Genomic DNA, 20,254 nt, shown 5'->3' with positions numbered 1-20,254 from the left:
CTTCAATATAAATTTTGGAGGGGACAAATTATATTCATACCATAGCACTGGGGGCCAGGCACAGTGCCTCATGCCTGTATTCCTAGCTTCGAAGGAAATAGAGATCAGGACCCAGTCTCAATCAATAAGCTAGCATGGTGTTGCACACCTGCCATTCCAGCTACACTGGAGGTGCAAATAGAATTACGGTACAGGTCAGTACTCTCCCCTCCCCTGGGGCAAAGAAAAAAAGTGGGAGACCCTACTAAATCAAAAAGGGCTTGGGGTATGGTTCAAGTGATCAAGCATCTTCCAGCAAACCCCAATACAACCAAAAAAAAAAAAAAGGATAGCAATCACAGTTGTTGAGTGAGGATAGGGCAGCTCAAAGGTCAGCAAGAAGAAAGGAGGGGAAGATGGCGCAGGGACCCTTGGATGGGAGGAGGAAGAATGGGACCCCAGACCTGAGGGAAAAAGTCTGTGAATTATGTGATCACCTCCTCCTTCTTTAATGCCCTTCCAGTTTCTACAATGAAGCCAACCCCTGAGCACACCCCTCCCTCTGCCCCCACCCCTTCCTCACTCTCAGAGCCACAATTTTGGCCTCAAGACTTTTGCCACAGTCTATTTCTGGGATAGATCCTTAAAGTCCTTGCCTGTCTTGCATACTGTAGCCCAGACACCCTCACAGGCTGGGTCAGTCTGCTCTGCCACTTGGGGCACATCTCTAGCTCATTTTGCTGTGGTTATCTTGGAGATGGAGTCCCTCAAACTGTTTGCCTGGGCTAGCTCCTAACCTTCATTCTCCCAATCTCAGCCTCCCAAGTAGCTAGGACTACAGGCATAAGCCACAAGTGCCCAGCATGTTAGTTGGTTCTTTCAGCCTGCCCACTCATCCCTGCCTGGCCTCCTTCAGGATTCAAAGCTTCTCTTGTGATTAAGACCCCACCCTGATCTGGCACAGGCTTGTAGACAGCAATCACTCATTATTCCTAATCTGGAAAATTGATGTTAAAAGATGTATATTCACTTATGATACGTGGCCCATCCATAGGATGTGCTAAGTAATTCTTTTCTGAATGACATGGGAATGCCTTAATGAAAGAAGGCTGCCTCACACCCTAGGCCGTTATCTCATTCATCCATCCCTTGCAGTATGGCAGGGTGAGGATGGGCCTTCTGTTGTGGGGTCTCCAGAGTCTCCCAGACCTGCTGAGTGTCTACCTGGCTCTACGCTGCCAGTGAGTATTTTCACGTGCTACTCTCACCTGAATGCTTTTAGGACCACAAAGACAATTGCACTTGACCGTATTTCACTTGTTCACTTGTTCCATTTTCATAGAAGAAGGAAAGTCTTGTGCAGTAGCCTAGCAAGCATGAGGACCTGAGTTCAAACCCCAGTGCCGCCCAAAAAAAAAAAAAAAAGAAATCCGAGAGGAAGGGATATAAAATCAGATCCTTGAAGCCTGCTCTTTTAACTTTTCTATCAGAAAGGTCCTCCCACCTCACCGGGGGCCTCTTGCCAGGTGGAGATGCCATGGAAAAGAAAGAGAATCGAGTAGAAACTGCCTGTCTTGTGTCCTGGGGCTCCAGCAGCCAGACTTTGCTACCCAAGAAGCCATCTCCACTTCCCCTTAGTGGCTCAGGTAGAACTGACTTCCTCCATGGTGCTAAAGGAACCAAGAACACAGCTCATGCTTGCCAATCACCACCACAGAGGATTTTGTGGTCAAGGTGACATGACTTGCCTGTTCCTACCTTGAGATGATACTGGACTGCTGATCCTGAGTTCGTGTCCTGGCAAGGTGAATGCATGAAGATGCTGAATCAGGAATCAAGAGAAAAGCAAGCACAAGATTTATGGAAAAGATATCAAAGCTCCCAGCACCAGAGAAGCTTAGGGAAGCTAAGCTATAGTATAGCAGGGGTCTAGGGAGTGATAGAAGGCTCTCCCTGGCTTTGATCCAACTATTCCATCTTGAAACTTACTACATTTGTGATTGGTTAGTGCCTAGTCAACTTCTGCTGAACTGGCCACCTGCCTGACCACATCCTTATCAAACAGAACATTCTGAGAAGGTCTTCCTGGCCTTGGGGCCTACCATCCATATCTTGCAGATGCATTCTGATATCTTGGTAAGAGGTCTGCTGTTTCTCTAAGAATCCTGTTATTCCTCATGCTCCTTCAGATGTCTGCTTCTAAAATGTCTCTCTCATCCAAAATGGAGTCACCACTGTCACTTGTTCCCCTCACACAGGAAGTGAAGGTAGATTATGTGTGTGAAAGATATATATATACATATATGTGTGTATATATATATGTATATATATAGCTTTCAATGTATGAAAGCTTTTCTAAAGTCAATCTGGAGAATGGTCAAGTAACTTCCTGAAATATTTTCAGATCTGTCCTGTCCTCCAGCCACCTCCAGTCCTTATTTTGACTTTGCTTGGAGCACCCTTCCCGACTTAGTCTTCTAGGGACATTAATGTTCATCATTCCAGATTCAGTTTAGTATCACTTCCTGCAGGAAGCTTCCCTGTCCTCTACTGCACACTCCCCAGACCTGAAGTTAAGCTTCATCTTCCCTGCTCACCTTGTGTTATAATTGTCTGACCATAGGTCTGTTTCCTGACAAGAAACAGTCAGTGCCCAAAGGACACAAGCCACATCCTTCCTGGTGGTCTCTGCCTGGAGTGTTGCTATCTGTCACATAGAAGGGACTCTAAATGTTTCTAGAACAACAGAATTGGGAGCAATGGATCAAAGGGTATGAACATCCCTTGGACTCTTGCTGTACTACAAACTGCCCTCCAAAGAGTTTGTATATATTTACAATGCCATCTGCTATGGAGGCAGTACGAGTTTCATTGCAACCTTACTATTTTATTTCATTTCTTTATTTGTGTATTGTTTGTTATTTGTTTATTTATTGGCAGTACTGGGGTTTGAACTCAGAGCCTTGAACTTACTAGGCAGAACAAACTTGCTATTTATTAATAGAAATTTTACCCTAATGTTTTAACATGTATCTCCTTACCAGAGAACAGTGAAATGTTCATTTCACTAATTATAATTGCCAATTGTGAATTCTCTCTTTATATCCCAGTAATCATCTTCTAACAGCTTGCCAAGGCTACAGCAAATTTCTTTCTCTGATAAGAAAGAAGCTACCAACCCAAATTTGTAGTTGGAGGAAGGATGTCTTTTCCTAGTCTGTATAGATCCACATCAATGTTCTATAGAAGGGAACTTACAACCTAAATTCCCTATAGGACATAGGTACTTGACTTTCTACATTACAGACTCCATTTTCTTGATAGGAGCTGCAGGCATGAAATAGAATCTCACAGTCAGCAGCAGCAGATACCTAAAATTTCTGGAAAAGTGCCAGTCTATAATAATGATCCTAGCCTCCTGTCCTTTGAAATTTGCGAAGTCTGTTTTCTAAAATTTCAGCCCTTAATCTTCTAAATGAAGATGGAAAGCAGCAGTAGGAAACAAGCAGTATTGGCAAAGCATAGCTCCAGGGCTCCTGAGCCAGCTTTGCTGCTATTGGTTAAATTGCTTCTGCAATATTGAAGGACAGTCTTTTTCTCCAAAACTAGTAGCTTTAAATCCTCTTCTATCCTTATACCTTCCTGGTATGGTCCTCCCTTGAAGAACAGTTATTTAAAGAGCTCATATTATTTTACCATGGTAACAATGACTTTTCATAGTACATACTAGATATAATTAGGGAAATTTTACAGATACTGTCTCTTGCCATACAATTCAGCTTGGCACAAACTCACCCGATTCAGACTTTGAAGTCATCTCAAGTTCCATTTCAAAGTTCATGTGTACTGCCAGTCCCAGTTTGGAGCCAGAACTATTTATCCCTTGATCTCTGAAGAAGCAGAGTTCTTTCAATCTAAACTCTGGACTCAGCCTTCATGGCTGAAGTGGAAGCTGCACTCCTTACATCAATACAAAACCAACTCAAGTTTATCTGTACTATTCTCAGAGAACATTCCTAAAATATTCTCTTCATGTCTAACCATTGCTAAATTCTGCCCTGAAAACTTTCTCCCCCTTTTAAGGACTTAGGTGGCTCACACCTGTAATCCTAGCTACTTGGGAAGCTAGAGAGGAAGGAGTGTGGTTCAAGACCAGCCCAGGCAAATAGTTTACGAGACCCCATCTCCAAATAACCAGAGCAAATGGACTGGAGGTGAGGTCCAAGCAATAGAGCCCCTGCTTTGCAAGTGTGATGCCTTGAGTTCAAACTCCAGTCCCACTAAAATAAAAAGAGAGAGGGATGGGGGGGAGGAGAGAAAGAGAGAGAGAGAGAGAGAGAGAGAGAGAGACTGCTGAGACTGCTTCTAAGAGTGAGAAGGATTTGGGCAGCAAGTATAGGCCTAAAGTTCAGAAAGCTTGCAAAGTTTGTCCCCAAGGAACTTGACCTTGGTGCTGTGAGGACTCAGAGAAAAAGAATAGTAGGAAAGGTCAAAGAGACTTGGGGATCACTCTAAAGATTCTAAATTTAACCCAGAGTGATATGAAAGTCTAGTGAAAAGCTTTAGGGAAAGTAGTGACATGATTTCATGTACGTTAAAAGGATCACTCAGCTGTCTGTGGAGAGCTTGCTGTCAGGGGTAAAAGCAGAAGTAAAGACTAGGTAAAAGGCTAATTTAATAATCACTGTGAGAGATTGTGGTGGCTTGAATCAGAGCAATAACACTGCAGGTTATGGATAGATTTTGTTGGTATTTGTTTGTTTGTTTTTGTCTTTTTGAAACAGGGTCTTTCTATGTAGCCCAGGTTGGGCTGGAGCTCTACATCCTCCTGCCTCTGCCTCCCAAATGCTAGGATTGCAGGTATGCACTACCCTGCCCAGCTTGTTGGACCTATCTTTAGAACCAATAAAATTTGTCAGCGGCTCAGATGTGAGTTATAATAGAAAAAGCGAAATCATAGTTGACTTCAATATTTTGGGGGTATCCATGACTCCAGGAAGAAATTTCTAGGCTTAGAACAATACTAGAAAAAGAGGCAGAATTGGCATTTATCAGAATAGGACAATGGGCACTTGTATTACCTTGACCAAAATTAAATTTGGATAGAACTGTGGGATCACTTAAGGGTGTTGGAGATCATAAAATAGTCTTCAGATTCTAGGGCTGAAAGAACTCTCCAGACACTAACATCAATTTCTGCCTCCTGACAAGGTTGTCTCTGATCATCACGGGCCAATCGTACTTGGGATCTTTGGAGGCAGAATCTCTTTTTGTTTCCTAAGAAACTTCTTCTGGCTGCTTCACACCTCCATTATTGAGCGTTTCTCTATAACCAAATTATTAGATATTTTTCTTTTTAATAAACTCAATAGAAAAAACTCATTAGTCATTATCTATCTCTAATCAAACCATCCAAGCCTTCCTCACAATCTTTTTGTTTTTTTCTTTTACTTACTTTAGGGATTGGTGGGTATTTAATATTGTCTAGTTTCTCCACATTTATATCTTTTTTTCATGTAGAGCCCTAACTGTAAATACAACCCAGGTCAAGGTAACCAGTGTTAACAGCAGAATGCATGCATTAGTACGAAATGGACTGATCTCTACTTTCAGGGAATTGTGACCTGGTCATATTGACTAGACCCATATCCTCAACTACTCTAGCCTGCTGAGCTTTCCTTTCCTTTTCTTTCTCTCTCTCTCTCTCTCTCTCTCTCTCTCTCTCTCTCTCTCTCCTCTCCTCTCCTCTCTCCTCTCCTCTCTCCTCTCTCTTCTCTCTCTCCTCTCTCTCTCCCCCCTCTCTCTCTCTCCTTTCTCTCTCTCCTCTCTCTCTCTCTCTCTCTCTCTCTCTCTCTCTCTCTCTCTCTCTCTCTCTCTCTCTCTCTCTCTCTCTCTCTCTCATCCCCAGCCCTTTCTTCTTTCTTTTTAGACAGGTTCTTGCTATTTTGCCCAAGCTAGCCTTAAACTTTTTATCCTCCTGCCTCAGCCTCCCAAGTGCTGGGATTACAATTGCACACACCATAAGCAGCCCTCTGAGCTATTCTTTTCCTTTCTTTTTTTTTTTTTTTAAGGCAGTTGCTCTTACTGCTTGAGCCATTTCACCAGCTTGTTTTGTGTGTGTGTGATGGGTTTTTCAAGATCTGGCTTGAGAACTGTTTGCCTGGAGCTAGCAGATTACAAGCATGAGCTGCACCCTCCAACCCCACTGAGCTTTTCTAAACATGGAAACAAAAAGTGGTCACTTACCAACACTGTTAACAAGAACTAATTAAGCATGTTCAATGTACTGTTTTAGATACCTCAAGGACATCCCTGATCTATGAAGAGGGTGGATGTGGGATTTTTGAGTTTGCTTTAGTGAAGAAAATTTGATCAAAGAACATTATATGCACATTGGAACTATCACAATGAAATCCCTTTGTAAAATTAATGTAAAAAAAATAACAAGGAAACATAAATTTAGATCTAAGTCAGCTTTGAGATGTTAAATAACCATAGGAAAGGAACAATTCCAGTTAGGCCATTATCAGAATAAAGGAAGCGACATCTCTATTGCAGTTTGACAGGAAAAACAGGAGGGACATTCACTCAGGAGTGAAACTAAGGACAGGTCTCCTGTTCCTTAGTTTCACTCTCTAGTGCTCAGTTTTACCCTGCCCCAAACTATGGCCAGTCTCGTGTCTGTTTTGGAAATGACATGAATTCAGAATAAAAATTAAGATATGATTATGTCCCTTTAAATTCCCAAACACATATGAAAACAATAGTAGTATAAACTCATTGAGCATTTACTTTGTGCCAGACATTATCTCATTTAATCTTCATTCCAACAACCCTTGAGGCAGCAACTATTAGCTCACTACTCTAGAATGCAGCCTCAGAATGCCAGGCTGCAGAGGTCAAATACCTTACCCCTGTGTTCTGCTACATCCCTACAAAAATCATCATCATCTTGTATTACAGCTGATCTGTAAGTGGCAGGGATGTTTCTTTGTTGGTGGTACTGGGGTTTGAACTCAGGGCTTGGTTCTTGCTAGACAGGCACTCTACCACTTGAGCCATGCCCCCCAGTCCAGGGATATTTTATTGTGTCAAAACAAGCCAGTAATTTAAAGTAAAAAGCAAATTATCACAAAAGATAAAACTTACACGTGGTAGTGTGAATCAAAAAGAAGGTAAACCTGCCGAGTGCTGTTGGCTCACCCCTGTAATTCTAATTACTAAGAAGGCAGAGATCAGAAGGATCACAGTTCAAAGTCAACCGGGGCAAATAGTTCAAGAGATGCTATCTTGAAAATACCCAACACAAAACAGGGCTGGCAGAGTGACAGAGCACTTTCTTCACGAGCTTAAAGGCCCTGAGTTCAAATCCCAGCACTGACAAAAAAAAAAAAAGGTAAACCTGGAAAGGAGAGCAATGAGTAGTAGTTCCAGAGATTGTAAAGGAAAACCTTTATTAGAATCCAATCTTAATGATCCCAATACAAACCAGACATTTGACTTTCCAATTGCTATAGTTTCCCATAATTATTACATTTTGACTCTCAAAGTTATAGCAACAACCTATTCTGTCATTATCTTTTCATTCCAAGAGGTTAACCATAGTTTAATCAACTATGGACACAACCATAGTTGATTAAAGTGTTGCTACAGGAATACAGCATAGTGAGTTCACACTTCTGAACATTTAGCATAAAGTTCTTAGTGAACTTACACTAAGAACTATGCAGTACAGCATATTACTTAAAGATGGAACTCAGACTAAATACTACCCAAGCTTAAATTCAGCTGTTACCTAACAATGTTTTGATCCTGAGCACCATGGATCCCCAGAAGCCTCACTCTCCTAACTGAAAAATGGGGTCAACAGAACCGGCTTCATAGGATTATGGGAACCCAATGAAGCAGTATTCTGTAAAAGGTTTTGGTACAGTATGTGGTAAATACATGTTACTAAGAGGATCGATTTAGTAAGAGAAGAGAAACTAACAAATGTAAGAAAAATAAGGCCTGTTAACTAAGCTTAAAACTTCTTAAAATATTGAGTATTTAGTAATTATTAACTTTTGTTATATTTGGTCGCCTAAATCTGCTTTTGGTCACATCATCGTTTTGTTGCTGTATTCCCTTTTCACACAGGGAAACATCCCAAGCCTCAGAAATCTCCAGGGAAGAGAACAAGAAACACAGTCGCACATGCAGAAAGTCTTCCCAGTCCATGCTGTCCCTATCCCAAGCCCCGCCCCCTTAACTTCCGGTCCCTGTGACTAGTCCCAGCACAGCCTGGAGGCCACTTCCCCTCCTCCTGATTACATCGGAAAGGGTCCTAAGTCCCACCCACGTACAATTTCCGCCTGAATGAGACTTATTGGCTGCTAGCAAATACTCGCTCTTCTCATTGGCTGATACCGTCCCAGGAAGTTGCGCGATGGATGCGCACCGTGACGTTGGGCTGAGAGGCGCAGGTACCTACACTTCCGTTTCCGGTTTGTGTCCGGCGCTATGGCGACCGCCAGGAAACTGAGGTTCTTACTGACAGTGGGCCGAACGTGCCGCAGCGGGGGAGTAGCTCTCCAGCCCCGGGTAAGAGCGTTCTCCCTCGGCTGTCGGCGAGACTGGGTTCCAAGAAGGTTCCGCTCCGAGGACGAGCGCTCCAGGCAGACCCCTCCCTTAGCAGACGCTGCAGCCTTCCTTTCTGCCTTGCCATCATCATTTCTATCCCTTTGTGCAGGCGCTCGCCACCCTTGTGCCCGGCGTGACCCAGGTGGATAACAGGTCCGGCTTTCTGGGGAAGATGCCCCATCGTCGGCACCCCGGCATCCTGCAGCTGCCGCACGTGCGGCTGCCGCGGGCCCTGGCCAGCGCCGCGCAGTTGCTGCTGCTTGGTGAGTAGCGGCGGGAAGCGAAGCGGAAAAGGAGCAAGGCGAGGCCAGCACGCGGTGATAACGGTTTTCATCTTTGGCCCCCAGAGAGGACAATGCCCAACATAGAAAAGCAGGTGCAAGCCCTGACCAATTATCTCTGGAGCCGACATTTGCCTGTAGAACCAGAGGAGTTACAGAGACGGGCTATGGATCTTGAGAAAAAATTCCTGGAAAATTCAGGTAGGACTGAAGAATAATTACAGAGTACATCAGATTGAAATGTCAGGAGGAAATAAAGAGCAAGGAATAATATAATTGCACAGTGTCCTGAGTAGAGGCTGCAGTTTCTTATTTGAGGTTCTTAGTGACGGCAATTGTTATAATGATGCCTTAGTAAAAGATTGGTCCAGAGATTACTCTTGGGGTCTGGATAAACATTAGAAATCTAGATCTTTGGCTTTTGTTTTGTTTGTTCGTTTGTTTTGCTTTTTAAATTTTTTTCCTGCAAGTCCACTAAATTAGGACCTATGTTTTTATTCAGGTGAAATAAAGTCCCCGTATGGCTCCCTGTCAGAGATAGGAAAATGAATATAATTTGTCACGTTCTTTTCAGAATTGTGAGCTCCTTCATCTTGCAGACATGCTCATTATCATCTCGTATTCCCTACACTACCCATCGTACCTGGCCCAGACTAGGCTTTCAGTAGATTGTTGGTAAATAGTGTGGATCTGAGCACAGTCATGAAACTTATTTCCTTTTCCCCTTTCCTCCCCAGGGGAACATTGGGGACGTCACAATCTTACGTTTTGGGGAAGTGAGGACATCCTCAAAATATGGTCCTTTTCCTATCCTTTAAATTTTTATTACACTTCTCTTTAATATAAAACAAAACTTGCAGGAGAGGGTTGGCTAAGTTTAATAAACTGCTGTTAGAGGAAGATACTGCCTCATATACTCTAGCAGTGATAGTTGTTCTTACCTGAAGTTTTTCTCTAGGTTTGGCTTCTCTCAAGCTTTGAGGTTTTTCTCAGGTGGGAATGAAGGAGGATTGGGTGGGCAGTATATTCAACTATTGGATTTAATCCCTATTCTCCCTAGGTCCTCACTTCCAGTCCTTGTTCTCACCCCAGACTCACCTCAGACAGAGGAGAAACTTTGTGAAAAAGTACTGCATGCCCTGCGCAGAACTACCTACCATTGGCAAAAACTGAGGTGAGGAAAGCTAGATGGTGCAAAAGGAAGAAGCATTGAATTGCAGAGAGTTGGAAGTACAACTACACAACCCATTTCATTTCCTAAAAGTTGAGAAGGTAACTATGGGATTGAGATTATTTGCCACTCCATGTGACTCTTTGATTTTCATGGCAGCTACAATGAAGAACTAAGCCTTGTATATATGGCAGCAAGACTGGATGGTGGCTTTGCAGCAGTCTCCAGGGCTTTCCATGAGGTGAACGTTGCTCAACTTCCTTACTGAACCTTTTATCAGTTCCCCTATTCTTCTGGAGTAGGAATTCTTGGGATGTTGCATACACATTTTTAAAGAAGTTCTCTTTATCCTCTGAAAGGATTCTGTGACCCAAGGAAGATTTAAAATCACTGTTTAGAAGCTTCCTATCCTATAAAGCATTTATATTGAATCTCAAAATACATTCATATCTCTTCTTGATTATCATAGTCCCCTCGATTCATATTTACTAAGGTTTTAAGTAAGCCTCTACATGACCTTCTGTGGAGTATTGTATATTTCTTCAGATCCAGGCTCGAATTCCAGAGTTCCAGCCACAAACCTTGATGGACTTTGGCTGCGGTACTGGTTCTGTTACCTGGTGAGTAACTTTCTTCAGTCCTATTCTTGTCAATTCCAGCTCTAGAGAGCCTTACTTACTAATCATGTTGGTATCAACAGACTTGTAGACAGTATCTACCAGAGGCAGAATAGGAAAATTGGACTACAATATTGCTTCCCTCAGATTAGGCAAAGTAGAAAAAGGTATTTGGATTGGGTCCAGAACTTGAATGTCAAGTGAAAAAAAAAAAACATGTTTAGAAAGATTAAAAAGGAAAGGAATCTGGTGTAGAGAATAGCTTTTACATACTAATCAGAAAAACTTTTTTGCCATACAGGTAGATTTTTGAGTACCTTTTTATCAGGAGTTGTAAATAAATACAAAATTAATGTTGCTAATCTCTCTATTTTGACATAGCATCCTGTTTTCCCAGGGGTGGAGTTGGGAATAGATGGTCTTTTGTTGGGATGACTCTTTGTCGTGAGAATTAGTGGTTTTTATTTGCCATTTCAGGGCTGCTCACAGTATGTGGGGCAAGAGTCTACGTGAATATGTGTGTGTGGACTGCTCTGCTGCCATGTTGAGTTTGGCAGAAAAGCTACTAAAAGGTAAGAACAGCAAGAAAAAGCTATTAGGTAAGCTTCTTCCAAAATTGAGGGAGTTAAGAAAGCAAAGGAGTATTAGAAAGAGTGTGTTACTGGGAAGTAGAAGAGAGGATTCAAAGTTAAAAAGAATCCAGTCCCCTTCCGGTGCTATGGTCAAACAGAGGTGTTAGAGGCCATTGGTAAACTGTGGCTGAGTTAGATAATGTCACCAGGATAGAGGAGCTGATGTTCTCCCTGCCGTTTTTAATATTTACTTACAGTGTTGCATCTCATTCTTACCTAGTGTGTTTCCCTATCTTCGGGACCATTTTCTTGTGTGGGTGTCTCTTCAGTTTCTACTCACGGCCATAAACTTCATTGCATTCTTAGTTACCACCTCTCTTCTTTCTCCCACAGGTGGTTCAGAATCAAAGGAGCCTCATGTTCCAGGTGTCTTTTTCAGACAGTTTCTACCTGTATCACCCAAGGCAAGTAGCATTGTTTAGGGCATCCTAAGTGCAAGATTAGCAGATGGGAAAATGTGGCCTCACCTTTGCAGACCAACCTGGAATATTGGAAGATTAAAAAAAAAAAAAAGCACTAGAAGAAACTTAGGGACTAGGAGCTGCTTGTACTCTTGGAATGGGGAGATGTTGGTCTATCGTGTTACTTATCTCGGTCCTCAGGTACAATTTGATGTAGTAGTATCAGCCTTTGCCCTTAGTGAACTACCCAGCAAGGCTGACCGAACTGAAGTGGTTGAAACCTTGTGGCGCAAGACGAGCCATTTTCTGGTGAGTTAAAATACAGTTTCTCTTCAAGTCTTAAAACAGCTTCATAGTCCTTATGCTATTCCTTCTCTCATTGTCTTCCTTTTTGAACATTTGTCTCCTTTATAGATCTCTGTATATCCTCTGGGATCTCTGTCCCCTTTTTATATGTAATGCCTGTTCCTTTTAGGACCTTCATCTGCAAATGCTCTTGGAGCTACTGACATTTATGATTTCACACGATTGAGGACTTCTGCTTGTTTTCCCCATTTGTGAACAGGTATTAGTGGAGAATGGAACAAAAGCTGGACACAGCCTTCTTATGGATGCCAGGGACCTGGTCCTTAAGGTAAGTTCTCCTGTCCTTCCCTTACTCCTTTCTGTCTCAGTTACTGTACTCCCTTGAAAACTGAAGACTGTCAAGCCTTCGTCATGGTGAGTTTCAGGAAACCAGACACACAGCGTCATTAGGATAGAGGGAAGTGACTGGCAGATGAGGGCCTGTGAATCGAATCCAGCTTGCGCCTGTTTTCATGTGAGCCATGCATATTGACATCTCTGTTGTCTATGACAGCTTTTTCACACTGCATAAAGTAGAAGTGAGTAGTGGGACAGAGATACATTTTGCCTACTCTCTGGCCCTTTAAACAAAAAGTGTGCCAACCCCTGTTCTAGGGCATTGCTGATCCAAAAACCTTGTCTGTATGGGAGGATATGAGCCAGTATATAATCATAAATTTAATTGTCCTGGAGTGAGGGTTTTTTTTTTTTTTGAGCGTAGAGATTGCTGACAAGGGAGAACACCATACTGTGTGCCAAGTTCCTGCCTTTCTGCTTCTGCAAAGAGAACATTCTTTGTGTAGAGCATTAGAGAAGTAACCAGCTTAACTCAGGAGGCATAGTTCATCATTATGAGGATTGAATGCTAAGGAAACCCTCAGTTTACCAAGAGTAGAGATTGAATTGTGAAAATCAATCCCACAGGCCCAGCTTTATTTTTTTTTTGATTTCAGGAAAAAGAAAAGTCACCTTGGGACCTTCAGCCTAGTTTTGTCTTTGCCCCAGTGAGTACTACTTCTGCTTGTCCCATTGCTTAGATCTGAACTCAGGTGTGGCCAGGAAAAGTGGGAGAATAAAGCTAAGCCATGCTCCCCTACTTTTTGTGCTTATCCACTTTCTACCTTGTGATTCCCATAGTTCTCTCTACCCCCTCTCTTGTTCTTTTCTCTCCATGCCCTTTTGATTCAGTCATTCCTAAATTTTATGATTGATGGCTTTTTTGTCTTCGTGTCTTTATGTGTGCTCACAGTGTCCCCATGAACTTCCGTGTCCTCAGTTGACAGCCTCTACGCCCATGGCCTGTAGCTTCTCTCAGGCTTATCATCCCATCCCCTTCAGCTGGGTATGTATCTGGGAATGTTGCTGTGGGGAGAAAATAACCTGGGAAAGCAGGAAGAAAAAGCTAAGTGGGAACTGTTGGTGAATGCTTAGAAAGGCCTGGAGATTTTAGAGCATGCATGTCTATGATCTGTAGAATGTAAAAAGGGACACAAGAATGTGAGGGAAAGGAAGCCAAAAAGGTTTTTTCCCATCTTTTCTCCCTAATTAGTCTCATATTTTCTCTTAGAACAAGAAGCCAAAGGAGGAAAAATTCTCTATGGTGATTCTTGCCAGGGGGTCTCCAGAAGAAGCTAATTGCTGGCCCCGTATCACTCAGCCTGTCCTTAAACGGCCCCGCCATGTGCATTGTCACCTCTGCTGTCCAGGTGGGCACATGCAGCATGCTGTCATCACAGCCCGCCTCCATGGCAGGGATTTGTATCGCTGTGCCCGTGTCAGCGCCTGGGGAGATCTTTTACCTGTGATAACTCCATCTACATCTCCTGCAGCCCCTACTGAAGGTCCTCCTGAGAGTTGACAAGAATGTGGACAAGCAAAACATTTTCTTCCATCACACCTGCCAAGGCTAATGCTACCTGGTATCCAGGAAGGGAGTTCTGGTACTCCTGCATATCTGTGTTTAAAGTTTGAATAATAATAAACTTTTAATGAATGCAAATGAGTTTTACAATTCTTTATAAAAGTACAGGGGTCAGTTGTCCTGGCCTGTCCTGAGATTTTCATTGTTGAACTCCCCACACAAATCTCAAGCTCACTCTCTCCTGTAAGAACACTGCTGCTTCTACAGAGACCAGCACTTCCTGGGAAGATAATCTAGGATAGTGGGGAAAGCCACCCCCAGTCCTCAGAACTGGCTCAGCAGGTCTCACAGCTGTTAATGTGGGCCTCCTGACTAGGGGAACCAGCAGCTACTTAACTTTTTTGATGGGGGGAGGAGGATGGTTTTCAAGACAGTGTCTAGCTCATGGTGGCCTGGAACTCTTGAGTACCTTAGCCTCCCAAGTGTGGGGATTGCAAGCCTGTACCACCACACCTAACCTTTTTGTTTGTTTGTTTTCCCTTCTTTTTATGTGTGTTTTGTTTTTCTTATTTTTTGTTTTGTTTGTTTGATTTTTGAGACACTGTCTTACTGTGTATCTCAGGCTAGCCTTGAAGTCAGGATTCTCCTGCCTTAACCTCCACAGTGCTGGAATTACAGATTTGTGCCACCAAACCTGGCAATCCTAACTCTCCCTTCTGTTTTTCACAGGGTCCCTCGACTACCCTGGAGTTTTTCCTCATACATTTCCTGTAAGACTGATCCCCATCAGAACCAAATCTGCACTTCTATCCTTAAGTATTTGGGCAGATACTTTATTTGGTTCATTTCTGTTTTCCCCTAGGCCTTGTTTCATGATTAGAGCAACCTTTTTTTTGTTGTTGTTAGTACTGGGGTTGAACTCATCTTCCTGCTTTGCTAGGCAGGCATTCTACCACTTGAGCCATTCTGCCAGCTCAAGAGCAATTTCTTTACCTTAAAACAAAGACTTGGGCTAGGGTGTAGCTCAAGTGGTAGAGCACTTGTCTACCAATCTCAAGTCCCTAGGTTCATTTCCCAATACTACAAAAGACAAAAATTCCAAGTCCCTCTTTCATAGTTCCCATCAGGAAATGTTACCAAACCCCAAAGTCAGATTTGTGTGCCCAGTGCACTGAACACCAGTGCTTGCAGTAGAGTTTAATCCAGAAGTTTCCCACTGGGAAGGAAGGGGATGGGCCTCAAATCCACCTTACCCCTACAAGCATAATTATGAGTTATATAAGGGAAAAAGGCACAGAAGGGAATCCGGGGCAGGGGAAACTGGAAGTTTTGATTTAAAAAATCAAGGTTTTCAGACTTCTTGGCACTAGTGGACATGTGGTGGACCATTGAGCAATCTATAGTTCTACAAATCAAGCTTGTAACAAAAATAGCAAGGACAGCTGGACACTGGTGGCTCACGCCTGTAATCCTAGCTACTCAGGAGGCAGAGATCGGGAGAATTGAAGTTCAAAGCCAGACTGGGCAAATAGTTCGAGAGACCCTATCTTGAAAAAAACCCACCACAAAAAAAGGGCTGGTGAAGTGACTCAAGGTGTAGGCCCTCAGTTCAAGCCTCAGTAGCACAAAAAAAAAAACAAGGACAAAAATTGATAGCTATAGGAATGGCAACAAGGACACAGGTCACCTTAACCAGAGGAAAGAATGTATTCCACCTGTTTTTTGGCTTTTAGCTTTTTCTTTTTATATATACATTAACTAGAGAAAGTGATTTTGTTATGGTTGAAGTCTCTTAGAAAAAAATGGTTATAGGGACTTGATTACAGAAATAGGCACTATCAGAAGTTGTGACAGTTTAATGTTGTAATGCTAGAAATCTCTACTACCCTCTAGTTTTTCTATGCCTGGAGCTATTTTTCTGGAGTTACAGGAAAGGGGAGTCCCTCACCAGTAGTTCTCACAGAGTGGCAGCAGCACTACCTCAGCCCCACCTCTACCCCAGGTGGCCCCAAATCTCCTCTGAAAGGCTTCGGTTCAGATATCAACATACCAACCTGTAAGATTCGGGATGGGGTGGAGAGGGTATAGAAGGCTTAGATCAAATGTCCTGAGGCAGGACCAGATTGTCCCCAACACAAAATAGCTGAGAAATAGCTACATATTGTCCCACTTGGGTTTTGATTAACCCCAGGCATGAACTGAGACTCTCCAGAGTCCTTGGATTAGTCATGGCATTGAAGAGAAGGAGAAGACAGCACTGAACTGTGCCTGGCAGGTTGTCTGGAGTTTCTGGTTTGGAGGCTCAAGAAGGCGTGAGCCAGGGGAGGGGCCTCCAGGTAGGGGGAGGGTGCACAGCTGAGGCAGGGCCCTAGTCAGCTATGCTTGCCGTGCAAGCAGAGGCACCCCAGGACAGGAGGATATCGAGTGTCCTGAAACTCAGGATACTCCAGCTTTGACCACCTAAGAAACTACTCCTTCTCCACTTGTCATTCTGAGGCCCCTGCGTATCCTGCACCCCAGAGATGGAGGCACTTCTAGGGGTAAAAATTGGCTGCCTGTTTGCCTTGCTGGTTCTCACTCTGGGCTGTGGCCTTATTCCCATCTGCTTCAAATGGTTCCAGATGGATGCAACTACAGGTATAACCCTACTCCATCTTTGTCCTTTAGCCTCAAGTCTGTTCTGATTCCTGCTCTCATTCCTTCACCATCCCCAAGCTCAGGATACTGGGTGCTGCCTGCTGCTCGTTAGTTATCTTTGTTTATCTCCTCATTACCAACTGGACTGTAACTTTTGCCTTTTTATTAGGTCATCACCACCGGGTCCTCAGCCTCCTGGGCTGCATCTCTGCTGGTGTTTTCCTGGGAGCAGGGTTCATGCATATGACTGCTGAAGCCCTAGAGGGAATTGAATCAGAGATCCAGAAGTTTATGGGGCAGGTGAGCAGCAGAGATGCAGAGTTGCAAGGTTGTGAGGTCAGAATGCTAAACAGAACTGAGGGAAGAAAAGAGAGAAAATTATGGAACCAAGGACATGGGTGGGACCACAGGGAAGATAAGGGCTCTTGTGTGGAATGATGAAAACAGGTCAGATTGGGTTTAAGAAAAGCAGTACTGCTGAAAGAGCAGGACAGGAAGCTAGGCTGCTCTATCCCCTGTCTAATTTCTGTTTCTGTCTCCCTAGAACAGTACAGAAAGAAAGGGAAATTCTTCTGATGATGGTGGTTCAGTTCATGTAAGTATCTCCCACCAGCCTTTATCATGCTGGTGGGGAAAACCAGATTCATTTCATACCCAGACCCTTTCTGAGAGGACAATGTGAACAGTAACAGGAGTCCCTTCTGCTTCCAGCTCAGATAGTACAGAGAAAGAGAGGAGCCAGCCCAATCCTTTTGATTATGGGGACCTACGAAAACCTCTTGCTTTAGTCTGTCTTTCCCTGGACTCTCTGACATGCTTCACGTGGTTTCCTAGCCCTATGGAACCTGTGTCCCTTAGCTCCTCTGGCACTCTCGCTCTTGCATGTCTATTCCTGGCTTAATCCCCCATACCCTTTTTTTATGTTCTATTACCCATTTTCCCATTCTCTTCAACCTCCCAATCCTATGCCCATCCAGTGCACTGTCTTCCCTTCCCTTCCTGGCTCACAGCCCCTCTTTGTGTTCCTAGGTGGAGTACCCCTATGGAGAGCTCATCATCTCCCTGGGCTTTTTCTTGGTCTTCCTTTTGGAGTCGCTGGCATTGCAGTGCTGTCCTGGGGCTGCTGGAGGATCAACAGTTCAGGAGGAAGAATGGGGTGGGTCCCATTCCTTTGGATTCCACAGTCATCCACCTCTACCCTCATCCTCACCCTCACGGGGCCCCTTTCGAGCCCTCATCCTCTTGCTGTCACTCTCCTTTCACTCAGTGTTTGAAGGTCTAGCTGTGGGGCTACAGACAACAGTAGCAGCTACCATACAACTCTGTGTTGCTGTCCTGGCTCATAAGGGGCTTGTGGTGTTTGGTGTAGGACTGCGGCTGGTGAAGTTAGGCACTGGATCACAGTGGGCTGCATCCTCCATACTATCATTAGCTCTCATGTCCCCCTTGGGCCTAGCCCTAGGGCTGACTGTGGCTACAGGGGACTCTGAAGGGGGGCAGGGCTTAGCCCAGGCTGTATTAGAGGGTGTGGCAGCTGGCACATTCCTGTATGTCACCTTCCTAGAAATTCTGCCTCGGGAACTGGCTGGTCCTGGGGCCCCGCTGGCCAAGTGGGGCTGCATGGCTGCTGGTTTCACCCTCATGGCTGTTGTTGCCTTATGGGCCTGAGATGACTGTTCTGATGGACCTATCTAGGAGGATACCTCCCTGCCCCCAGGAGACACCTCCCAAATGGCTACGGCTTTGGCCCTCAGGCATTTTTCACTGACATTAAAGGACATTCACTAGAGGGGTAATCCCCTGGATTGGACCCCAGCCTTTACCCATATGAGATCCCATTTCTCACTCTGGACTGAGAAAAGGATGTTTAGGCTCAGTGCCTATTTAGCGAAGAACTGGTATCAATGCCATCACTCCAGATTTGACTGTTACCATTTATGCTGCTCTGTGTAATAAAATGTCATGCTCCCTTTTCCCTTCAGCCACACTGTACTTCCTTTCTCCCTGTTGCCTAAAGGCCATCCTGTAGGGGAAGTGGCAGAATGGGAAGGGTGAATGCTGGATGCAGTGTTTTCTTCTGGAATTGGGATCTCAGCTATGCTGGTGCAGGTCATGCCCATGGACATAAAAGCACTGCTGAAATTTCAGTAATCCCCTCCCTCCTGTACCTACAGAAACTGAGAAAATAAGCCAATGCTTCCAGCATTTAGACGGAAAGAGGTTTCAAAACAGAAATCAGGGGCATCAATATCTTTTTTTTCCTATACTAAAACCTCACCCTACTTCCAGTACCTCCTGTCAGCCACCCACAATGTGCCTGGCAGACCCAAGAACATCAGGCTAAATGGAGCCTGTTTCCATTCAACTGAGTTTCTATATTTCACAAAACTATGTGGCCTAGGGGACATTGCTGTTCTTTGAGTCTCTCTCTCCTTCCAGCTGTCTCAGGCTGAAGGATTAAAAAGCAGCATGTTTGGAGAGGGAAAAAGGCTGCAAATAAATACTTGAGGTGATTATTTAGCTCTGCCACTGTTTAATGGTTTTCCTACTGCCTGCAGTACCAATTGTCTTTCAGTTTCAGTAACCCCTACGATGTGTTGCTTCCCCACTAAAAAGTGCTCAGGGAAAACACAAAAGCAGGTAATCTGGAATTGAGAAGGAATAGGAGAGCTGTCGCCCATCTATAAGCTGGAGGACTGTCTCAGACTTAATGAAGAAATAGGGAAAGAGGAGGTATGCCTAGGGAGTTCCCTCACTCTCGTCAGTTGCCCCTTCTAAGATTTTCTGTGTGGAACCCAAATAGCCTTAACATGGTCAAGATCTCCCGAGTTCACTCTTGTCTCAGTCTTTGTCTCCTTTCCATCTTTTTCCCCTCCTCACAAAAAAATACAAACCCAGTTTTCACACCCGGGAATCAGTGAGAAGGCAAGCTTCAGGCATCTATCTACATTGTAGATAGTAAGAAGATGATAGATAGATAGATAGATAGATAGATAGATAGATAGATAGATAGATGTGTCTAATACAGGAAAGAATTTCCCTTGCACACCATTCTATTGTGTTTTTAGTATTAAATGCAGGAACAGGTACTACACTGAGAGCAGTGTATTTCAGTGTACTCAGAGCCTAGTGTGTGGTAGTAAAAATACAGTTTCTAACTGGCCATGCACTATACTACCGTTTTCAGATACACCCAACAGTTAGAGCTTACCACTGTGAGAAGTCTATGGAAACGGGCATTCAGAAAAGTTCAATAGCTTGATCACTTGGCTAGCTGGATTTCAAGCTCACATTTCTATGATTCTATGAAAAGCTCAGTGGGTAGATCCTCTCCTTCCATCTCCCACCCTATTGGTAAGATCCCAGAACAAAGCAACTGGTAGTGCACTGGATAATTGAGGCAAGTGTAATAAAGGGTCTATTTAGTCAGGTGTGGGCAGCTTTTGGACAAAGTTTGAACCGTTGATGCAACACCCTGGGGCTGAGTAATAACAATGCTGTTGCCTAGCCTGAAGAGAAGAAACTACCAGAAAGTACAGAAACCAATAAGAACTTGGCCCTGGTAGAGGGATGCACCCAACCTGCAAGGAACCCACCCAGAGGGGCCAGGGGGCAACCTTACTTTTCTCTGCTCTCTGATCTGCAGCCAGTGTCTTACTCAGCAAACCAAAAAGAAGCCAGAGGACAGACAGAGGCTGCTGGTGCATT

The 20,254-nt window shown here is 44.0% G+C and overlaps 2 protein-coding genes across 4 annotated transcripts; both read left to right on the top strand.

The window, feature by feature from the left end:
- The first annotated feature begins 8,443 nt into the window (after positions 1-8,443).
- Mettl17 (methyltransferase like 17) lies at positions 8,444-14,047 on the top strand. Its single transcript, XM_020170604.2, is given in 14 exon segments — positions 8,444-8,562; positions 8,711-8,864; positions 8,949-9,083; positions 9,975-10,056; positions 10,213-10,294; positions 10,600-10,673; positions 11,148-11,242; positions 11,636-11,706; positions 11,905-12,012; positions 12,269-12,337; positions 13,002-13,052; positions 13,298-13,390; positions 13,616-13,796; positions 13,799-14,047. Coding segments are annotated over 14 exon segments (1,365 nt in total). The 5' UTR covers positions 8,444-8,481; the 3' UTR covers positions 13,888-14,047.
- A 1,698-nt stretch (positions 14,048-15,745) lies between these two features.
- On the top strand, positions 15,746-19,477 carry Slc39a2 (solute carrier family 39 member 2). 3 transcript variants are annotated; one of them, XM_074068451.1, is made up of 4 exons: positions 15,746-16,449; positions 16,716-16,846; positions 17,091-17,141; positions 17,576-19,477. In XM_074068451.1, exons 2-4 carry the CDS (start codon positions 16,784-16,786, stop codon positions 18,212-18,214), a joined length of 753 nt encoding a protein of 250 aa, XP_073924552.1. In that variant the 5' UTR covers positions 15,746-16,449; positions 16,716-16,783; the 3' UTR covers positions 18,215-19,477. The 3 variants fall into 3 exon arrangements, with proteins under 3 accessions (XP_073924552.1, XP_073924553.1, XP_020026195.1); XM_074068452.1 differs by having other exon boundaries at positions 15,750-16,546; positions 17,096-17,141; positions 17,576-17,715; XM_020170606.2 differs by having other exon boundaries at positions 15,754-16,546.
- Positions 19,478-20,254: the final 777 nt, after the last annotated feature.

This window comes from Castor canadensis, chromosome 3 (assembly GCF_047511655.1).
Source record: "Castor canadensis chromosome 3, mCasCan1.hap1v2, whole genome shotgun sequence".
In the NCBI taxonomy this organism is placed as follows: domain Eukaryota; kingdom Metazoa; phylum Chordata; class Mammalia; order Rodentia; family Castoridae; genus Castor; species Castor canadensis.
The sequence above is the reverse complement of the archived record's forward strand: the minus strand, read 5'-3'. Positions and strand labels throughout refer to the sequence as shown.

Excerpts from the sequence above, each read along its gene's own strand:
- Slc39a2 (XM_020170606.2), top strand. The coding sequence starts at position 16,432 with ATGGAGGCACTTCTAGGGGTAAAAATTGGCTGCCTGTTTGCCTTGCTG. Across the intron at positions 16,547-16,715 it reads CCAGATGGATGCAACTACAG|GTCATCACCACCGGGTCCTC; the intron begins GTATAACCCTAC and ends CCTTTTTATTAG. Across the intron at positions 16,847-17,090 it reads TCCAGAAGTTTATGGGGCAG|AACAGTACAGAAAGAAAGGG; the intron begins GTGAGCAGCAGA and ends CTGTCTCCCTAG.